General features: G+C 44.9%; 1 protein-coding gene across 4 annotated transcripts in view; it reads left to right on the top strand.

Annotated features, from left to right (window-relative positions):
- UBR4 (ubiquitin protein ligase E3 component n-recognin 4) overlaps positions 1-18,876 on the top strand; it is a 142,563-nt gene that overhangs the window by 65,749 nt on the left and 57,938 nt on the right. For 2 of the 4 annotated variants that reach the window (XM_072609096.1, XM_072609098.1), the window contains 17 exons: positions 442-553; positions 981-1,111; positions 1,216-1,393; positions 1,840-1,944; positions 3,573-3,710; positions 5,071-5,245; positions 5,778-5,874; positions 7,274-7,381; positions 7,768-7,884; positions 8,903-9,157; positions 10,538-10,687; positions 12,423-12,650; positions 13,636-13,714; positions 14,009-14,272; positions 15,393-15,561; positions 17,915-18,059; positions 18,702-18,787. In XM_072609096.1, the coding sequence (XP_072465197.1) occupies positions 442-553; positions 981-1,111; positions 1,216-1,393; positions 1,840-1,944; positions 3,573-3,710; positions 5,071-5,245; positions 5,778-5,874; positions 7,274-7,381; positions 7,768-7,884; positions 8,903-9,157; positions 10,538-10,687; positions 12,423-12,650; positions 13,636-13,714; positions 14,009-14,272; positions 15,393-15,561; positions 17,915-18,059; positions 18,702-18,787 (2,537 nt within the window). The remainder of the gene's footprint in view (positions 1-441; positions 554-980; positions 1,112-1,215; positions 1,394-1,839; positions 1,945-3,572; positions 3,711-5,070; positions 5,246-5,777; positions 5,875-7,273; positions 7,382-7,767; positions 7,885-8,902; positions 9,158-10,537; positions 10,688-12,422; positions 12,651-13,635; positions 13,715-14,008; positions 14,273-15,392; positions 15,562-17,914; positions 18,060-18,701; positions 18,788-18,876) is intronic. The other 2 variants (XM_072609097.1, XM_072609095.1) reach the window with 1 other exon arrangement.

Raw genomic sequence — 18,876 nt, 5'->3', positions numbered from 1 at the left:
TAGCTTTTCTAGCTCTTAAGTCTATGGTCTTTGAAATGGAGAAAATGGGAGTCAACATTTTGAACAGCAACTGAATACTTCTATAAGGCTTGTGTTCTATTTCCAAATTTATCCCCCACTTTAAGAGAATACAAGAGTTAGAAGCACAGGTTATTGTAACATAGAACTAAGGTCATCACTGAGAAGCTGTTCATTTTTTAATGTTTGATTCAAAACAGACACAAGAGATACCTTGACTTTCTAAATACTGGCTAATAGTCTGATATTTTATATGGGTGGCTAATTCATCTGTTACTGTAGTGGATGTATATTATGTTAGGGTCAGGGATGAAAGGCTGACCTGATTCAGCTGGGTCTCAGGATTAGTTAGAAAGAGTAGGTATTGGTTGATTTGGTGAGTGCCTTGCAACCCAAGTGTGATGACTTTCATTTGTATTTCAGGATCCTGCTGTGAGCTTCTCCTGCAAACAGGCTCTGATCCGAGTGCTAAGGCCCAGGAACAAGCGGAGACATGTGACATTGCCCTCCTCCCCTCGGAGCAACACGCCCATGGGTAATGCAGGGCTTGGCTGTCTGTTTAGCCTGTGGTGCTCATATGTGCTCAAGGGCACAGGTCTTCCAAGTGCCTGGATGCTCAGTCTCTTCTCTGTAGTTTAAAGTTAAGCTTCTTTCTTCAGGTATACTATTACTATTCCACTCCTGGGCCTCTGGCAGTAGACTGAGTTTCATCTCCTTGAGAGACAAACAATGTTGTTCATTTTCCTGTCTTGATTGGGTGGGAAGTGCTTGCCATCTTCATCTTCTCAGACTACACTGCCTAGATGTAGAGCTTAGAGTTCCAAGTAAGGCCCTGGGCTTTAAAGCTCATAGTGCTGGGTTGCCACTGTCCAGAGGGTAGTAATAGTCCCTGATGTAGCCTGCTGTTGCTGGAGGAAGTGGGAAGCCAGGAGCCCTGAGGTGACCCAGAGTTCTCTCACCAGGAGACAAAGATGATGATGATGATGATGATGCTGATGAGAAGATGCAGTCCTCAGGAATTGCAGAGAGTGGGCACATCCGCCAGGAGAGTCAAGAGCAGAGCGAGGTGGACCATGGAGACTTTGAGATGGTGGTGAGTCTGAGCTTGTTGGGAAGGGAGTGCAGGGCTGTTGTGAAGTACCCTTTCACTTTTCTGAGGTATCTAGCAGGGGCACTTAGCAGGCTTTCTCCCTGCAGTCTGAGTCCATGGTGCTGGAGACAGCCGAGAACGTCAACAATGGCAACCCTTCTCCCCTGGAGGCTCTCCTGGCTGGTGCAGAGGGTTTCCCTCCCATGCTGGACATCCCACCCGATGCAGATGATGAGACTATGGTGGAGCTGGCCATTGCCTTGAGCCTGCAACAAGACCAGCAAGGTAGAAGGCTTTCCTGGCAATTGCTGTGGCCCCACAGGAATGGCCTGTGGTAGTGAATGGTTTTCATTTGACTTATTAGCCTATGCCCAGATTTGGGAGATGAGGTTGATCTGGGTAACAGCTGCTCGGAGACACAGGTGGAGAGTGACAGAGGGGTCGCCTTCAGTGGATTTCATCTTAAGTGTTTCTCAGGCCTATCTCTTTGATTATTTCTTCCTGAATCAGTTTGGCTTCTCTGGCCTGTGTCCTTGTTTGAACAGATGGATGCTTCCCACCATCACCCAAGCCTGGTGGGTGGATGGCAGTGGCTGTTTAAAGACCTCCTGCTGGCCAGGAAGGAGCCACACACTGGTGTTAGAGGCTTTCAGGAACAGCAGGTGGCCTGAGTAGTGTTGTGGTTAAGGGGTTGGAGGGGGTGTGATGCTCACTCTCCACTTGTTCCCCAGGCAGCAGCAGCAGTGCCCTGGGCCTGCAGAGCCTGGGACTGTCCGGCCAGGCACCCAGCTCTTCCTCCCTGGACGCAGGAACCCTTTCTGACACCACAGCATCAGGTAACTGTCCGCAGCAAGGAGCGAGGCTCAGGGCCCCAGGACCCTGAGGCCTCCCTGCCTGTGCTGCGCAAGTGTGATGGGCGGCTGCTTTGACAGGCCGCCTCAGGCTCACAGCTTCAGCTTTGGCTGGAGGCCTGCCCAGTGTCAGAGGCGTCTTGATAAATACTGCTTGGCAGCAGCGCATGTCTGTCTTCTCTGTCCCTTCCCTGCTGCAGTCCAACTCCACCTGGTGCCACGAGGGAAGGTGGCTGGCCAAGTCCGGGCTCTGTGGAGCCACATGGTCTCCACTGGAGGGCTTTGTAGCATTTGGGGCAGGAAATACAGACCCCATCTTTCATTTTTTTCCTCACCACTTTTAGGTAAAACTGAAGTGGCAAGAAATGAGTGTGCTTCAGGTGAAATTCATGTGACTATGGGATCAGTTTGACCAACTCTGTTACCTTTGGGCTCAAAGACTGAGGGATAGCATGGACTTGAAAAGTCACAGATAATCCTTAAATCTCACTGTAGTCTTAAGTTCAACCTCTTTGCAGCAAAACTTTTACCAGGCCTGCTAAAAAGAAATAATTGACCAGCGTGAATTTCATCAGTTTTTTACTTCTCTCACTCCTGTCCTCCTGAAGGTATAAATGGGTGAAGAGTTAGACCCAAATTGAGGCCAAGGAGAGGAAGAAGGGTTTGCAGTAGAGAGCCTGAATAGTGGGCTTAGTGGAAACCCAGTCCTTTCATAGGCCAAGGGTTGACTCCAGTATATTTTTAGACCATGGCTCCCTATATTCTGTCTCTTTTCTTTTGAAAATCTTACCTTGAGAAATTGAGTAAAGAAGAAACCAACCCAACCCGCTGTTTCCTCTCTACCACACAACCGCCGCCATGGCCTGTAGCTTCTCTTGAGGCTTGTTGGATGACTGCTCCCAGAGTGGTAGAGCTTTGAGATGATTGTTGTCTTTTGTGCACTGTGGCTTACTTAACCGTGCTCTGTGTGGCTTTCCTGGCTGGTCCTCCTTAGTGTGTTGCATCCAGCATTTTCCTCTTGTCTCAGTTCAGCCCTGATCCTGGATGCTGTGGCTGTCTCTGGGGAATTTCCTAGCTTCATTATTAGCATCTGATGAAGCTAATTAGAAAATCTGAAACTTGATATTGAACTCTCCCTGTGCCATATGATTTAGAAAGAGAGAGAGAGAGAAAGAAATGGGCTGGTTTGTGAAAGCTCATGGTGTATGGTTGATGAGTAAACACTATGGGCTTTTCATGAAGGCATCCTTGAGAGATCAAAATAGAGATAAATGCCCATCCTTGCTTTGGATGATCGTGACCAGCTAGTATCAGGAACACCTAGACACTAATGACCATGGTGTATTTTATTTGGGAACATTTTGTTGAATGTCATTCATACTTAACTTGTAGCATACTGCAGTGGCTAAGGACATACCCAGTGAGCTGGGTTTTCACTTCTGTCTAAGTAGCAGTGAGCTGTGGATGATGTTCGTGCCTCTTGGAGGTTAACCAGCAAAGCTGTCTCTTGGACAACAGGATGTAAACTGCATCGTGTCCCTCGCACCGTGTGGTTTGATGCTGTCACACCAAAGCAGTGTTGTTACCTGTAACAGCTCTTGTTACTCTCTTAGCTCCAGCATCAGACGACGAAGGCAGCACTGCAGCAACTGATGGCTCCACCCTTCGGACTTCTCCTGCCGACCATGGCGGTAGTGTGGGCTCCGAGAGTGGAGGGAGCGCCGTGGACTCAGTGGCTGGAGAGCACAGTGGTAATGTCTCATGAGAGAGAGCCTGTGGAGAGGGTAGAGACAAAGGGAGAAAGGACTGCCTGGATGCTAGGCCGAGACCGCACCAAGTAGACGTAGCTTGAATAAGTATTTGGTGCTCCTTGTTGAGATGCATTTGAAGCTGTAGGGTTTTTTTTCTTAATAGTTTTTTATTTATATCTTTTTATTTCACTTTACATTTCCCAATGTATCCATCTCCTCACCCCCAATTCAAAGACATTCCTTATAATAAAGAATTTTAGGAAGAAAAAAGAAGTCCAGCAGATTTAACCGATGTATTGAAAAAAGTTGATGTTCTATGCAGTGTTCCATGGTCCCTCCCTCTTTGCAGAATCTAGGGGAGGTAGCTTCCCAGATCTCTTCTTTGGAACCAAGCTTGAATCTAGAGGGATAAATACTGAGAAAGATACATAATTCTTCTTTGATTATCAGCGCTAATGGAGAGGAGCCATTGAAGTTCATGTAATCCCAAATGGTGGTTAATGTAAAAATCGTTTTTTATTTGGCTTTGGAGCCTATTTCTGCAGATAATTTCTTTCCCTAGATTATTAAAATCAGTTTGCATTCCCAAAATGCACTGCAGTTCGTTGAAGGACTGTGGGGGTGGGGAGTGGGGATATCTGACCTCAAAGCAATGGAAAGTAAGCCTTCTTTCCCAAAATTCTCTTAAAGCATTTTTTCTGCAGCACTCCTTTAATCTCCAGTTACCTTGCAGCACATAGTATTTGTGTGTAACTTTGTTCTCTGCCCACCCCAAAGCTTCCTTTAGATTGTAAACTCCTTGAGGGCAGGAGCTGTGCCATTTTGTGTCTAGCACTAAGCTTGGTAGGCACTTAGGCTGTTTGAATTAGGTTGACTATAGGAATAACCAGCCAGAGAAAAAACATTCTGTTTGAAAAACTTAAGGTCAGCTCTAGTTTATTTGTAGGATCTTGAGCCAGTATCAGTTTCCTCTGGGGCATGCTGACAGAACTTAGGTCAGAGACTCTGACAGTCTTGTGGCTAGGATTCTCCAGTACTCCAGTGGAAGGAGGTCCACCCAGGGGTGCACATTGTACCTCCTCTGTCCCTCCCCTCCACTCTCCACTGTCCTTCTTGCTAACAGGATGTCCTGCCAAAGAGGAGCGAGACTTGCTGCCTCATTCACTCAGCTCAGTAGACCACTGATAAAGCCAGGCTTCCTAGCACCAGTTCTCTGGAGGCTATTTAGTTTCACCTAGAGAAAAATGATTTGCAGACCACAGACTATCCATAATCGTGGCCTGAGGGTAGAGGGTGGAAAAGGAAGAAAGTGTTGCTTCTCTTTGGAGCTGATGGTGTTTTGTGATTTCCTTTTCTTCAGTGTCAGGACGGAGCAGTGCCTACGGTGATACCACAGTAGAGGGACACCCAGCCGGGCCAGGCAGCGTCAGCTCTAGTACTGGAGCCATCAGCACCACCACAGGACAGCAAGAAGGAGATGGCTCAGAGGGAGAGGGAGAGGGGGAAGCTGAAGGAGACATCAACACCAGTAACAGGTCAGGACCTTGAAGGTATAGGCAGGGAAAATGCTTCTTACCTGGGCAGGTGAGGACTGGGGGCTGAAAGAGAAGGAGTAGATTTTACTTTGGCATTCTAAACACAAGCTTAGAAAACTGATTAAAATCTTAGAGCTAGAAAAGATTTCAAAAATTATTCTAATTTATTTCCCTGTCTCCAGCTAAGTTTGTACCTAACCTGACCTAGGTGGAAACTCTAGCCTTACATGTATCTTAGTTGTCTTCTTTCTTCACAAGTTTTTCCTGCCTTATCGCTATCCATAAATTGGTATCTAAGTTGTAGGAATGGCTAAGGGGCTAGCCTGCTTTGCCTTGTCCCATTACTGTGGTCTTCATTGTGACCTGAGAAAGCCTACTGACTTTTTGGGCTTTTATTTGGCCATCCTGAATGAAATCCACCAGGACGTTTCTTGATCACTGGTCATTTGTTCACCCCTAATTCAGAAGAAGAGACTTCTGTTTTCTAGGTTATGATGAATATCCCGTGTCTTCCTTTTTTTTTTTTCCTAAGACTGCACATGGTCCGCCTGATGCTGCTGGAGAGGCTGCTGCAGACTTTGCCCCAGCTGCGCAATGTAGGTGGTGTCCGAGCCATCCCCTATATGCAGGTACCTGTCAGGTCATCCTGGAGCTGATTGTACTGTGTATGGGTAGGCTGTGATCACATACCCTTCCTTTCTCCTCTTGCTACATGACCCCTGGATTTGGTGTGATGTCAGGGTTATAGAATATTAGAACTGAACGGGATTGTAAAAACCATCTAGATCAACTCATTTATAATATATGAAGAAACTATGACTCAGAAAAGTGAAATAAATTATTTAGGATCATATGAGTAGTTAGCAAGAGAGCTATGGGCCAGACCAGGCTCTCATGGCCAAATCCCTAGGTTATTTCGTCTGTAGTAGTGGTCTCCTGCCTGAAGGAGATCTGAGGATGTCACCCCTGTACTTAAACTCCAGTGGTTTTCTAGAATTTTCCCATCCTTCTTGCACATCACTCCCCTCTACGCATTCTGTAGTCTCCTGTTCCTCACACATGGCCCTCTTCCTTCCTCTCTACACTGGCAGTCTCTCAGCGCAAGCATCACCTTCCAGATTGGGTGTCAGACTTGATGTGCAGCCTCAGGCATCTGAGGTCAATACTATAGTTTGACATGTGCCTTTCCTGGTCATTTACTTCTGCCCTGCCCCTGCTCTTGGTGCCTTACTTCCCAAAATTACTTAGCATTTATATTTACTCATTTTACAGCTGTATGCACATATCTCCCTCAGTGGATTGTAAGCTACAGGAGGACAAGGGACTGTTTGATTTTTGTCTTTGTATCCTTGACACCCAGCATAGTCCTTGGCATGTTAGGCACTTAATCAGTGTTTCTGATTGATTAACTCTTTGTATGATGATTTTCCCTCCATAACATAATAATAATGATGATGAAGAAGCTAGCATTTATAGTGTTTTAAGGTTTACAAAGTACTTTATAGACTTTATCTCATTTGATCCTCATGACAACATTGTGAAGTAGGTACTATGGGTATTATTATCCCCATTTTACAGATGAGGAAACTGAGGCTCAGAGGTGTTAAGTGACTTGCCCATGGTCACACAGCTAGTAAGTGTCAGGGGTGGGATTCAAACCCAGATCTCTCCTGATTCCAAGTCCAGCATTCTTTCCAGTATGCCACACAGCCTCTTATTCCATAATGGCCTGATAGTTCTGTAATTGTGCTCTATTAGTGTTGGGAGATTATTCCCTAGATTTCCTCTCTCAGTGCTGAAGTCTCAGCCCCTCAACTTACCCATCTATATCAAATGGGGGTAATAATCCCCACTGTCCCGTCCCAGCCCATCTTGTAGGGGTACTTTGTAGATAAATAAAATATAGTTCTTATCAGTAGAGGAAACTAGGAGATTAAGACTAACCTTGCCCTTTGATGTGCCCTATATTCAGAGCCTTTATTCTCTAAGAGCCCGGATTTTATCCTTTGCCTCTCTGCTGCTTTCTAGGTCATTCTGATGCTCACAACCGACCTGGATGGAGAAGACGAGAAAGATAAGGGTGCTCTGGACAACTTGCTCTCTCAGCTGATTGCAGAATTGGGCATGGACAAGAAGGTGAATCTTGAGAGTCAGCTCGAATCTTTCTTTTCTGGTCCTCAGGCCTTTTTCTAGAGACTGAAAGATTGACAGACACCCTCCTTTATCCTGCTTCATCCTACCGTTTCTTATGTTGGAGTGGTTCCTGTAGGGCCTGCTCATTGAATTCTTCAGTGCATTGCTCATTACATGTGGCATCTTAGTCATCTGGAACTGTAATTTGGAATCAACTTGAGTGCTGTGTCTGGATGCTGGGATTCCCATTAACACATGGGGCATATTCTATCCCTGAGTCATCAACATGGAGACCTTTGAGTTGTGATTTATTTAACATAGTCTCACCCCAAGAGCTTAATGGTAGGTTTCAGGGCTTCCCTATGCAGCTGGTGATATTCTCCTTGCAGGATGTTTCTAAGAAGAATGAACGCTGTGCCCTGAATGAGGTCCACCTGGTGGTCATGAGGTTGTTGAGTGTCTTCATGTCCAGGACCAAGTCAGGGTCCAAGTCCTCCATCTGCGAGGTAAGCTTGGCCTTGGGCTTCTTGAGCATATGCCAGATGGGGTGTGCCCAGGAAAAGGGCAACACTTGGCGTTGCCTGGATTAGTCACCAGGAAAATATTTCAGAAGCAGATGCTTCTATATATTGGTTTCTTTGGCCTTTATCACTGCATGAAGACAGGTGAGGGCTTCATCCTTCTTAAGGAGACCTTCCACACATCCACCCCCCCCACCCCCCACCCCAGGTTCACTCATTGGAAAGATTAGAGAGTATTGGCAAGTCCATTTTTGAGAAGCAAAGGACTATTTTGCCTAGTGTAGAATGGTTAAGCAGGTTTTCTTGCTATTTGTTGTTATAAGTTCAGCAATAGAGCAGAAACAGTCATGTGTACAGGAGTGTGTGTGTGTGTGTGTGTGTGTGTGTGTGTGTGTGTGTGTGTGTGTGTGTGTGTGTGTGTGTGTGTGTGTTGGTAGTGGAAAGGAGATTAACACAAAGCTGAGAGGTTAGAAATTGAGGCTGAACTGCGTCTAATTTTAATGAGCTTATGAGCTGTGGGGTTTGTTGAGATTTGCAACACTCTCCTAATGGTTTTATTTACAGTAGCTTTTTCTTTTCCTCTTGTCATTCATTTGAGCTTCTCATCTTAGCCTTCTCCAGAAACTGATCCAGTTGCAGAACCCCCTGGGAAAGGTGGGGCTATTGAGTAGAGGGGCATTGGGGCCTGGTCACTTCTCTCTTGAAAGGGACACCTCCCCCTAGTTTCCTGGGAAGAAGAGGAGTCCTCCCACCTCAGTGGAAAGAGTCCTGAACTGTAGTCCACAGGCCCCTGGCATGTAGCACATGTGTAAGAAAGATCAGACTTAAAGAAAAGATGTTTCTTTGTTTCTTTTCACCACATGGTTAGTCAGAATTCAGAAAAACGTTTGTTCTACTTGGGGAAACTGCTGCCCAGTTTTGCCATTGCCATGGCCCCCTTTTGACTTATAGCTATTTGGATGCTGGTCATGGGTTCTCCAGCTGTCCCCTCCTTGCTTCACAGGTAGCCTCCCAGGGAATGTGTAACCCTTCTCTGCTTTCCCTTCAGTCGTCCTCCCTCATCTCCAGCGCCACTGCAGCAGCGCTGCTGAGCTCTGGGGCTGTGGACTACTGTCTGCACGTGCTCAAGTCTCTGCTTGATTACTGGAAGAGCCAGCAGAATGATGAGGAGCCCGTAGCTGCCAGCCAGCTGCTGAAACCCCACACCACCTCCTCCCCACCTGACATGAGTCCCTTCTTCCTCCGTCAGTATGTGAAGGTAAAGACCTCCCCAGGATCTCCCCCGTCCCTGCTCAGGGGTTGCAGGTAGGAGCTGACCTGTCTGGCCTTCATTCCTGAACACATCTACCTATTCTAGGTATCCATTCTAGGCCTGTGTGTCCTCACCTGTAAAAAGAAGAGCATTTCATCTTGTGGCCAGAGAAAGAATGTTCTTCGGCTTTTAGGGTGAAAAGTGCCTGTAGAAGATTATTTTGTACACTAATGTCATTTTACAGATGAGGAAAGAGGCCCAGAGAAGGAAAAGTCACAGGTAGTCACAGTAGAGCTGGGATTTAAACGCAAGCCTTGTGACTCCAAGCCCAGTGCTCTTTGGAAGGTCACTTAAGACTTTTTAGGGGCAAAAATCCTTTATAGCCACAAAGTTAGTGTTTCAGTGTGATTCCGTGTTTCCAGCTGCATGGAAGCTGCATGCACTTTAACACACAGTGTAGACCCTTTGAATTCTGACGGTAGAAGTCAGATTAGTTAGACTAGCATTGACCTTTACTGCATGCTCTGGCCCTGTTAATAATCTTGAAGTGAAATACAAGTGATGAAATGTAATATCCCCAGATTCCTTGTAGACAGGCCTCAACAGCCTGTGTGATACAAATTTTTCTCAGTATGGTCTGACTGTGCACCTAAACAGAGACAACAGCAGTTAGCTAGTATTTATGGAGCACTTGAGGGTTTACAAAGCTTTACAAATATTAGTTCATTTGGTCCTCCCACCAACCTTGGGAGGTAGGTGCTACCATCATCCCTGTTTTACAGATGAAGAAATCAGTATACAGAGGTGAAGTGATTTGCCCAGGCTCATGCAGAGGCTGGATATGAACTTGGGTGTTTTGACTCCAGGTCCAACTCCCTGTGCTCTGTGCTGCCCAGCTTCTGTGTTCTTTTCACTAGTCCCCTCTCTTTGGAACAGTGTGTATTTTTCGTGCTCCAGAGTCTTGCATGTGAGGGCGGTGATCATAGGTATAGTCTGATTATGATTCCCCTAGGCTGTACCAAGTCAAAGGGTGCTTGAGAAGAACTAGCTCCAGGGAGATGTTCTCTAGTTTAAATCCTTGGCAACTACTTTCTCTTTACTGTCTTTGAATTTTGGTGTCCATACATATATGCTGTACCTTGAATCATAAGTAGAAGAATGGAGTGTTCTAGTTCTTCAAACCAAAGGGACCTGCTTCCTTCCACTGGGTGTGGGAACTGAGCTAGTTAGCTTGAAACTGATGTTAGAGCATTCCACCATGGGATAAAGGAGTGCTGTGACCAGAAAGAGCTTTTTTCTTTACATCTCAGCACTTAGTTTGCTGCTCTGCGCATGTCCTTAATGAATGCTTTTTCATTCATTCTCATACAAATGCTCTCTCCCCAGGGCCATGCAGCAGATGTGTTTGAGGCCTACACACAGCTTCTGACAGAGATGGTGCTACGGCTGCCGTACCAAATCAAAAAGATTGCTGACACCAATTCTCGTATTCCACCTCCTGTATTTGACCATTCATGGTTTTATTTCCTGTCAGAGGTAAGTAATGATTTTTAAAGGATTGTCCCCATACGATAAATATTTGTTAATTCAGCAAGCCTTAAGCCCCTTCATTATGTGGTAGGTACTATAAGGAATATTTACAAAATTCTAGTACATAGGGAGCTTAAGTTAATTAGTAGAGGCATGGGACAGATGTGACCACAAATAAGTGATGCATTGTAAGGGGCAAAGGAAAACCAGATGACTCCAGGAGAATTTTGAGAACAAATAGATCATGTAGGGGCATCACAAAGTGGTTCCTAGAGGAGGTGGCTCTTACTGTTTCATTCAGGGATGTGGTAGAACCTGCCGCCCCTCCCCTACCCCCCCATTCAGGAAAAAGAATGCTTCAGGTCTCTAGTTTAGTAGAGTAAGAGCTATGTTCAGCAGAAACCATCTTCATTTGCTAACCTTTCCATATCAACTTTCCCCATATTTATGCTGTGGTAGTCTCACATTAACAGGAAGAAAGGAGAGTTGCTATCTAGCTTCGAGTTCTCGTGTCTTGTTTAATAGTCATGCCTTCACAGCCTTGTTGATTTTTTTTGCTAGAGAAGAGATCTTGGTGTTTCCCTTTGCACTTCCTTTTGTGTGTAGAGGCTGACATTGTGGAGCAGGAAGGATACTGTGACTGCTTTTTCATTCACCTGGTTTCCTTCTTTCCATGCTATGCCTCAGTCCTCTGTTATTGAAGTGGACTTGTTAAAGCATAGATCAGGGATCCTACAAGTTTCTAGAACCTCCTCACTTTTTGTGAACTGGTTAGAAAAAAAAACAGCCCCTATTTACCTGTTGTGGGCTTAGCCCTAGGGGAGGTGCGGTTTAGATTAGCCCCAATCCCTGCCATCTGGAAGTTCGTTTCTTGGTAGGGAATGATAGGAACACCAACAGCTGTAATACATGGTGTCGGGTGACAGTTGCATTATAAGGTGAGTAAGCTGAGAGAGATAAGAGAAAGAAGCTGACTACATTAGGGGATAGGGAGATGTCAGAAGAAAGCTCCCTGGGAGAGGTGGTGCTCAAAATGGGTTTTAAAGGTTATATATGAGCTGAGGGGAAGAGGGATAGGATCTTTGATTTTACTGGTAGAGCAAACTTCCATGTGAGAAAATTCCCTCTACCTGTGCAGGTTGGCATCTTCTCTCTGGAGAAGAATTACCCAGAGTAAGAGAGGCCAAGTGACTTGCCATAACTAGAAATGTCAGCATTTGGACTCAGTACTTGAACGCACATCTTGTGAACTAGGTTTCTAGTCACTATGCTCGTCTGTCTGCCAGGAGCTTAATAGGTAAAATATTTGGAAAGATTTTGGCCAATCTAATCCAGCATTTGGGAATAATGTCCAAAAAAGCATGGATGTGTGCAGGCAGTGTATGTTTTAGGGCAGAGGGTTACATGAAGTCATGAGAGTACATAAAGAGGAATAATATGAGAAAATACTAGAAAGGTAGGACAAGATTTTGGAGGACGTCATATGCCAGGTAAAGAAGTTTGAATGGTGCTCAAGTAGTAATAGACATTAAGTGAAGAATTTTGAGTAGAAGAAGGTAGTGATTGCAGTAGATTGGCGAGGAAGCAAGTGGAGGAGAGAAAGACCTATTAAAAGGCCAGGCCTGTGTGAAAAAGTGCCTACAAAAAGCCAGGGGAGAAGAGAATTGTTGTAAGTGCCTAAAGCACTGTGGACTCACTGTGGACTCCCAGAATGTTCATGTTCATTTATTGCTTCCCCAAGTACCTGATGATCCAGCAGACACCATTTGTGCGTCGCCAAGTCCGAAAACTTTTGCTGTTCATCTGTGGCTCAAAGGAGAAGTACCGCCAGCTTCGGGACTTACATACCCTGGATTCCCACGTTCGAGGGATCAAAAAGCTACTCGAGGAGCAGGGGATCTTCCTGCGCGCGAGCGTGGTCACAGCCAGCTCAGGCTCAGCCCTGCAGTATGACACACTCATCAGCCTGGTACAAAGGGCAGCTCCCCTAGGGGTGGGAGCTGAGGGTGCAATGGGACACAGGCTCCCAGGGATCAGGCCTGGGCTGGAGACAAGTGTTTAAGCATTGGGAGCATCATGTGACTAGAGCTGGCTGAGGTTCACCCACCCAAACAGCAGCATAAGGCCTGTCTTCATAGCACTTGAAGGCTTGCAGAGCCTCAAGGGAAGGAACGCCAGTGATTTCTTCATCTTAGAGCTTAGGAAACCCAAAGGGTAAAGTAACCTGCCAGTAGTCACATACTCAGGAGGGGTCAGAGCCAGGATTGGAGCTGTGTTCTCCTGATTGCACAGTCAATACCTTGCCAGGCTGCAATCTAAGCTGATGGTTTCACAGTCTGGAAGGAGTTTTTGCCATATGTCGGATAGTTATTTTTGGAGTTTTAGTAACTTGAGCATTTCCATTACATAACCTGCAACGCAAACCTTAGCCCCCTGTCTATTGGAACTGGGTGTCCCCAATTCTTTATTTAAGAAAATTAAGATGGGATGCATGGGATACATATAAGTTAATGACTAAAGAGACTATTTGGACTGAGGAAAATGGAATTGAGTATATCCCATGTGATTAGCTGGATGGAAAGCCTCTGTCACTAATGATTTCCAGAGGATTCTCTGAAGGCAAGCATAAACTGACATCTTGTTTGGGAGATCTTTTCTCCCTCTCCCTTTGCCTCAAGAGGTGACCTGGCCTGGCTGCTTCCTTGTTGAGAAAGGGACAGTTCCCTGAAAACTGAGGGCCCTTGTATAGCCTGGAGAATGAAGGGGATCATGTCCTGCAGAAGTCAGCTCCAGCTGTCAGGCACCTTAGGCATTGTTCCTCATATAAAACATGATGCCCATTGATGTTAGAGCACAGGCTTGGGATCTTTGCACTTAGGGCCATGACCTTGCCTGCTTGTGTTCTGAGCTGCCCACTTGGGTCACTCATCTGTAGGGATTGGTTCTTCTTTCAGATGGAGCACCTCAAAGCTTGTGCAGAGATTGCCACCCAGCGCACTATCAACTGGCAGAAATTCTGTATTAAAGATGACTGTAAGTAACCCCATTTCTCCTAGCCATCATCATCTCCACAGACTAAAGAGAATTTTGATTCATATCACTTTATATAGTATTTCTCAACAATTTTTTTTCCAGTGAAAATGAATTCCTTGTCACAGCATATAGTAGAGGAAACTTGGAAATGAAAATTGGTTAAATTAGACATTGAGGTCCATCTTGGCTAGTTATAAAGTAATTATAGTTCCTACTACTTTGTAGTCTTAGGCCAGGTAGATTCACAGTAGGTTTAATTTTGTTGATCTCCTCTCTTCTCATCTCTTTTTGCAGCAGTCCTGTATTTCCTCCTGCAAGTTAGTTTCCTAGTGGACGAAGGAGTGTCCCCGGTGCTGTTGCAGCTGCTCTCCTGTGCTTTGTGTGGCAGCAAAGTGCTCACCGTGGCTTCTTCCTCTGGATCCTCAAGTGCCGCCTCTGGCTCTTCCTCCTCCTCCTCCTCCTCCGCGCCTGTGGCCTCTGGTTCTGGGCAAACAACAACCCAGGGCAAGTCATCCACCAAAAAGAGCAAGAAGGAAGAAAAGGAGAAAGAGAAGGAGGGTAAGAGCCACGCTCCATCAGTTGGAAGCATTGTTCCTTTGTTGTCTTCAGGTCTTGACCTCTGCCTCCTTTTTGGACTTTGAATTCTGGTTTGTAGCACCCTAAATACTTCCATGCTTTCTGGCACCGGGTTGAGGTCCTTAGTATCTCATTATTTTCTGAAATTCAAAAGGCACATATTAAATTGTATCACTTCCTATGCCCCAATTCTTCCTATCAACAAGACTCAAAGCATGATTTTGAGCTGTCTTCATGGAGGCTCAAGACCAATGATGAGGGAGAGGATGTTGGAGATGTTGCCCTCTAGGCAGTATGGCATAACTGGGAAAAGCCCTCGGCTCAGAGGCCAGGAGACTTAGTCTTTACTAATTCACAGTGTGACTTTGGGTAGCTTACTTGACCTGTGTGCCTTGTGTCAAGTGAGGGTTTGTACTTGCTGATCTCTGCCGCCCTTTCCACCTTCACAGGCATGTGGCTTTATGCCTTGGTGGGTCTACTGCTAATCAGGGCTAGAGACATGTGACACACGCCCTAAGGACTCTCACTTCATCCAGGCCGAACACCGTGCACTTGGCCACTGCAGTCTACAGGATTAGCATGTTTTGCATGGTGTAGTGGAGAGGCTTTTGGAGCTGGTATCAGGAGAGCTCTGAGTTCAAAGCCTAGCTCTTCTACTCACTGCTGGGGTAACCTTGAGCAAGTCCCTTTGCATCCCTGGACCTTCATTTCTTAATTTGTAAGAGCAGGAGGTTGAACTAAATGTTCTCTGAGGTCCCTTTCAGCTTTAAAACCTGTGCTACTGTTTATGTACTTGTTCAGATGTCTGTGTTTTCACATCCATCTATCCTGGTATTGTTGGGGCCTAGACTCTGAGAGGGGACGAAGAGTTTCATTTAGCATGTACAGTGTCCTCAGAGAACAAGGAGGCGATGCCTGCTTCTTTGGCACCGTGTTACATGACTTCATCTAGCACCATTCCCTTGCATACAACTTAGGTCCTTTTTTCAGGCAAGTTTTTTAATTGTAGACGTTTGTTTAGCCTTATCGGGGCAGGAACAAAATAGAAACCTCAAATCCTAAGACGGCTCCTGACTCTTCATGTTTTTGTCTCACTTTGCAGGTGAGTGCTCAGGCAGTCAAGAAGACCAACTATGCACGGCCTTGGTGAACCAGCTGAACAAATTTGCCGACAAGGAGACCTTGATACAGTTTCTTCGCTGCTTCCTGCTAGAGTCTAACTCCTCATCTGTGCGCTGGCAGGCACACTGCCTGGCACTGCACATATACAGGTGGGGGCCAGGACAGGCTCTGCTATCTAAGCTGGACTGTCTGAGGAGGATCCTAACATCCCAGAGTCATCCGTCACTTTACCTGATCCAGAGTCTTTTCTACAGTATACCCAACTAGTGGTCATTGAGGCTCTGCTTGGGAGCCTCTAGTGAGGTGGAACAAGTGTGGGTAGCACTGATTATTAGGAAAGTCTTTCTTTTATGGGCCCAGATCGGCCTCTCTTACTTGTGTATCTTGCTTGTAGTTCTTTTCTCTGAAGCCAAGCAAAATAATTCTGATTGGGTGCAGTAGGAGTCAGAAGTTCTGAGCTGAGCTGCCAACCCTGTCATTTATTTACTACCTGTGGGAACTTGGGCAAACCACTTCTCCTGTCTAGTCTTAGTTTCCTTATCAGTAAAGTGAAGGGATTGGATAAGAGTGTACTAATCTCTTTTCTAGCTCAAAAACCAGCTCTTCAGATACTTATGAATGGTTGTCATGAGCCATCTTGATGGTTTCTGCTGGGTTTCAGCTTGTTAATGTCCTTCCTAAAATGTATTCATAATAAAACACAGTGTTCCAAATGCATTCTGACCAGAGCAGAATATAGGAACATTTATGTCTCCTCTCCTTCTGGATTCTCTACCTCTGCTCTTCAGCTTAAGATCACATTGGCTTTTTTTGGTTGCCCCATCATCTGCTGAAACAGACTAAAACATCCCCCGGGTGTTTGTCCACATCTGGCCACGTCTCTCCCATCGGTTACTTCTGTAGTTGGTTTTCTGAACTCATGCATGGACTTATGTATTTGTTACTATTCCATTGCATGTTATTAAATGGGGCTGCTTCTGCCATCTTTTGAGGTTGCAACATATTGCCTAATCTGTCCCATTTTTGGATGTGCAAAACATTTGTCAAGTATGTCAGCTGTCATTATTGATTAAGAATGCTGAACAAAATAGGGGCAAGGACTTAGCCCAGAATCACTCTGCTAGAGACCACCTTTCAAAGATGGAATATGTTCCATTAATCACTTGTCATTCATTGAGTAACATAAATTCTGTCATAAAGTCTTTATCTCTCCATTTTTCTCCTTAGGTTATCATGAGAAACTTAATAAAATGCTTAGCTGAAATCTAGGTACACTTTGTCTCCAGTGTCTTCCTGATTTACAAGTCTAGGAAGCCCATGCAATAAAGAAGTGAGGTCAATTTATTCTCATCTGTTCTTAATGACTCCACGCTGTCTCAGTGATCACTCTCTAAGTGCTGGTAAACTGTCCCTTAGAGAGTGTGTGTTTAAAGATCTTGCCAGGAATCCAAGTCATATTCCTTATTCATTTCAAGTCTCCCTTTCCCCCTGGTTTTTTTTTGAGAATAAGAACATTTGTCCTTCTTTAGCCATGAGGTTCCTCTACACAGTTTTTCAAAGATGAACAAGATTCAATAGTCATACCAGGAAGTTCTTTAAATTCTGAGATGTGGTTTGTCTGGGTCTGGTGCATGGTGGCCAGGGCCCACTGGAGACATCCATGTATTTTCTTTCCTTGGATTTCAACATCTTGTTGCCATTTTCATTCTGTCTTTCCCAGTCTAAAGATCCTTCTCCTTGGTAAAGAAAACAGAAGCAAAGCGTGAACTTAGTAGCTCTGCCTTTTCTGTAGCCAGGCTGGATTCCTTCCTGTATCATCCTATCTTCTCTAATCTCCATCCAGGCTGGCTTGCCACATCTGGAACAAGCTCTACTTGTTCAAATCCTTTTACACGTTACTGCATTTACACTACTAGCTGACATGTGGATAGCATTTGAAGTATATTAGATGCATTATCTCATTTGAGCATCTTGACAACACTGAACTAGATGCTGTTATTTTCCTGATTTTATAATTAAGGAAACTGAGGCTGTAAGAGATTAAGTCACTTGCCTAGGGACACGCAGCCTAGTAAGTGTACAAGGTATGATTTGAACCCAATTCTATCTAATTCCAGGTCTAGCAGATTCCACCATATCATGCTGCTTTGAGGTTCAGCAGCTCCTATGTTCTATCTTCCTTGAAACCTTCCATAATCAACCCAGCTTAAAATAGTCTTTCCTCCTCACATTTTCCTAGGGTGCTTTGTCTGTATCTCTTTTTCCCCACGACATTGTAATTAATTTGTCCAGTTCTTGTGTTGTATCCACTCTTGGAGAATATACACTCCTTGAGTGTAGGAACTGTATAGAGTCTTATGTGTATATCCTCTGTACTTTGCACCATGTCTTATGCATAGTGGGCACTTAGTAAAAGTGTAATTTGTTGTTTTTGAACCACCTGAGTAGGTAAAACTTAGAGCTTTCTTTAGCTCAGTAACCTAAGTTGTCATTTGTCTGCAGAAACTCCAATAAATCGCAACAGGAACTCCTATTGGACCTGATGTGGTCCATCTGGCCAGAACTCCCAGCCTATGGCCGCAAGGCTGCTCAGTTTGTAGACCTACTGGGATATTTCTCATTGAAAACCCCACAGACTGAGAAAAAGGTAACATTATAGCTTTAGACTTCAGAGAGGCAAAGCACTGTTTCATTTCTCTTCCTTCCAGGGCGGGGCGTTAACTTTACTCTCTTTGTAAGGGAATTATGTCCGAGTCCTAGACAGAAGTCCTATATTGAAGATCACTTTTATATTCAATATTAAATGTTCCCAGCAATTTTTTATACAGAGGCTGTACATGACAAGTAGACCCAATTTTAGACTTTGAAGCATAGGTGTATGAAATAGTAGCAGATAAGTTACATTAAGGTTACTTGACGTAGAGCAGGTGGGTGGAACCAGATTCTAATTTGTTTTCAAAAATGTACCTCTTAGACACTTAGAAATGTTTTCTCACTGGATGGTTAACTCATTGTTGCCCAGCTTTTCTTTTGGAACCAGGGATACTTTCCAGAGCAGAGACTACAGTGCTTAGGAAGTTATCAAGCTAAACTTGTCATTAAGACCATAAGGAATTGTAACAAGTGAAATAACTAGGGATTAACCCTACTTCGCTTAGCTTCCTTAGCACTAGACCTAAAAAACTTTAGAAATACTAGCAGGCCAGCTTGAATGGGAAAAACAAAGCAAGTTTTCTTCCATTTAGACTTTGGTTGGTATGCTAGGATCATTTCTTAACTTGTGTTTCAGTTGAAAGAATACTCGCAGAAGGCTGTAGAAATTCTCCGAACCCAAAACCATATTCTTACCAATCATCCCAACTCCAACATCTACAAGTAAGTTTGTCTTGCTTCCTACCTCTTGAAAGAGCTAAGGCACCAGTTGAGTTTTCACCAGATATTAGGGGGTGAAATAGTTGATGGGC

Source organism: Notamacropus eugenii, chromosome 5 (genome assembly GCF_028372415.1).
Source record: "Notamacropus eugenii isolate mMacEug1 chromosome 5, mMacEug1.pri_v2, whole genome shotgun sequence".
Classification (NCBI taxonomy): Eukaryota; Metazoa; Chordata; class Mammalia; order Diprotodontia; family Macropodidae; genus Notamacropus; species Notamacropus eugenii.
This window is presented reverse-complemented; position numbering and strand designations above follow the sequence as displayed.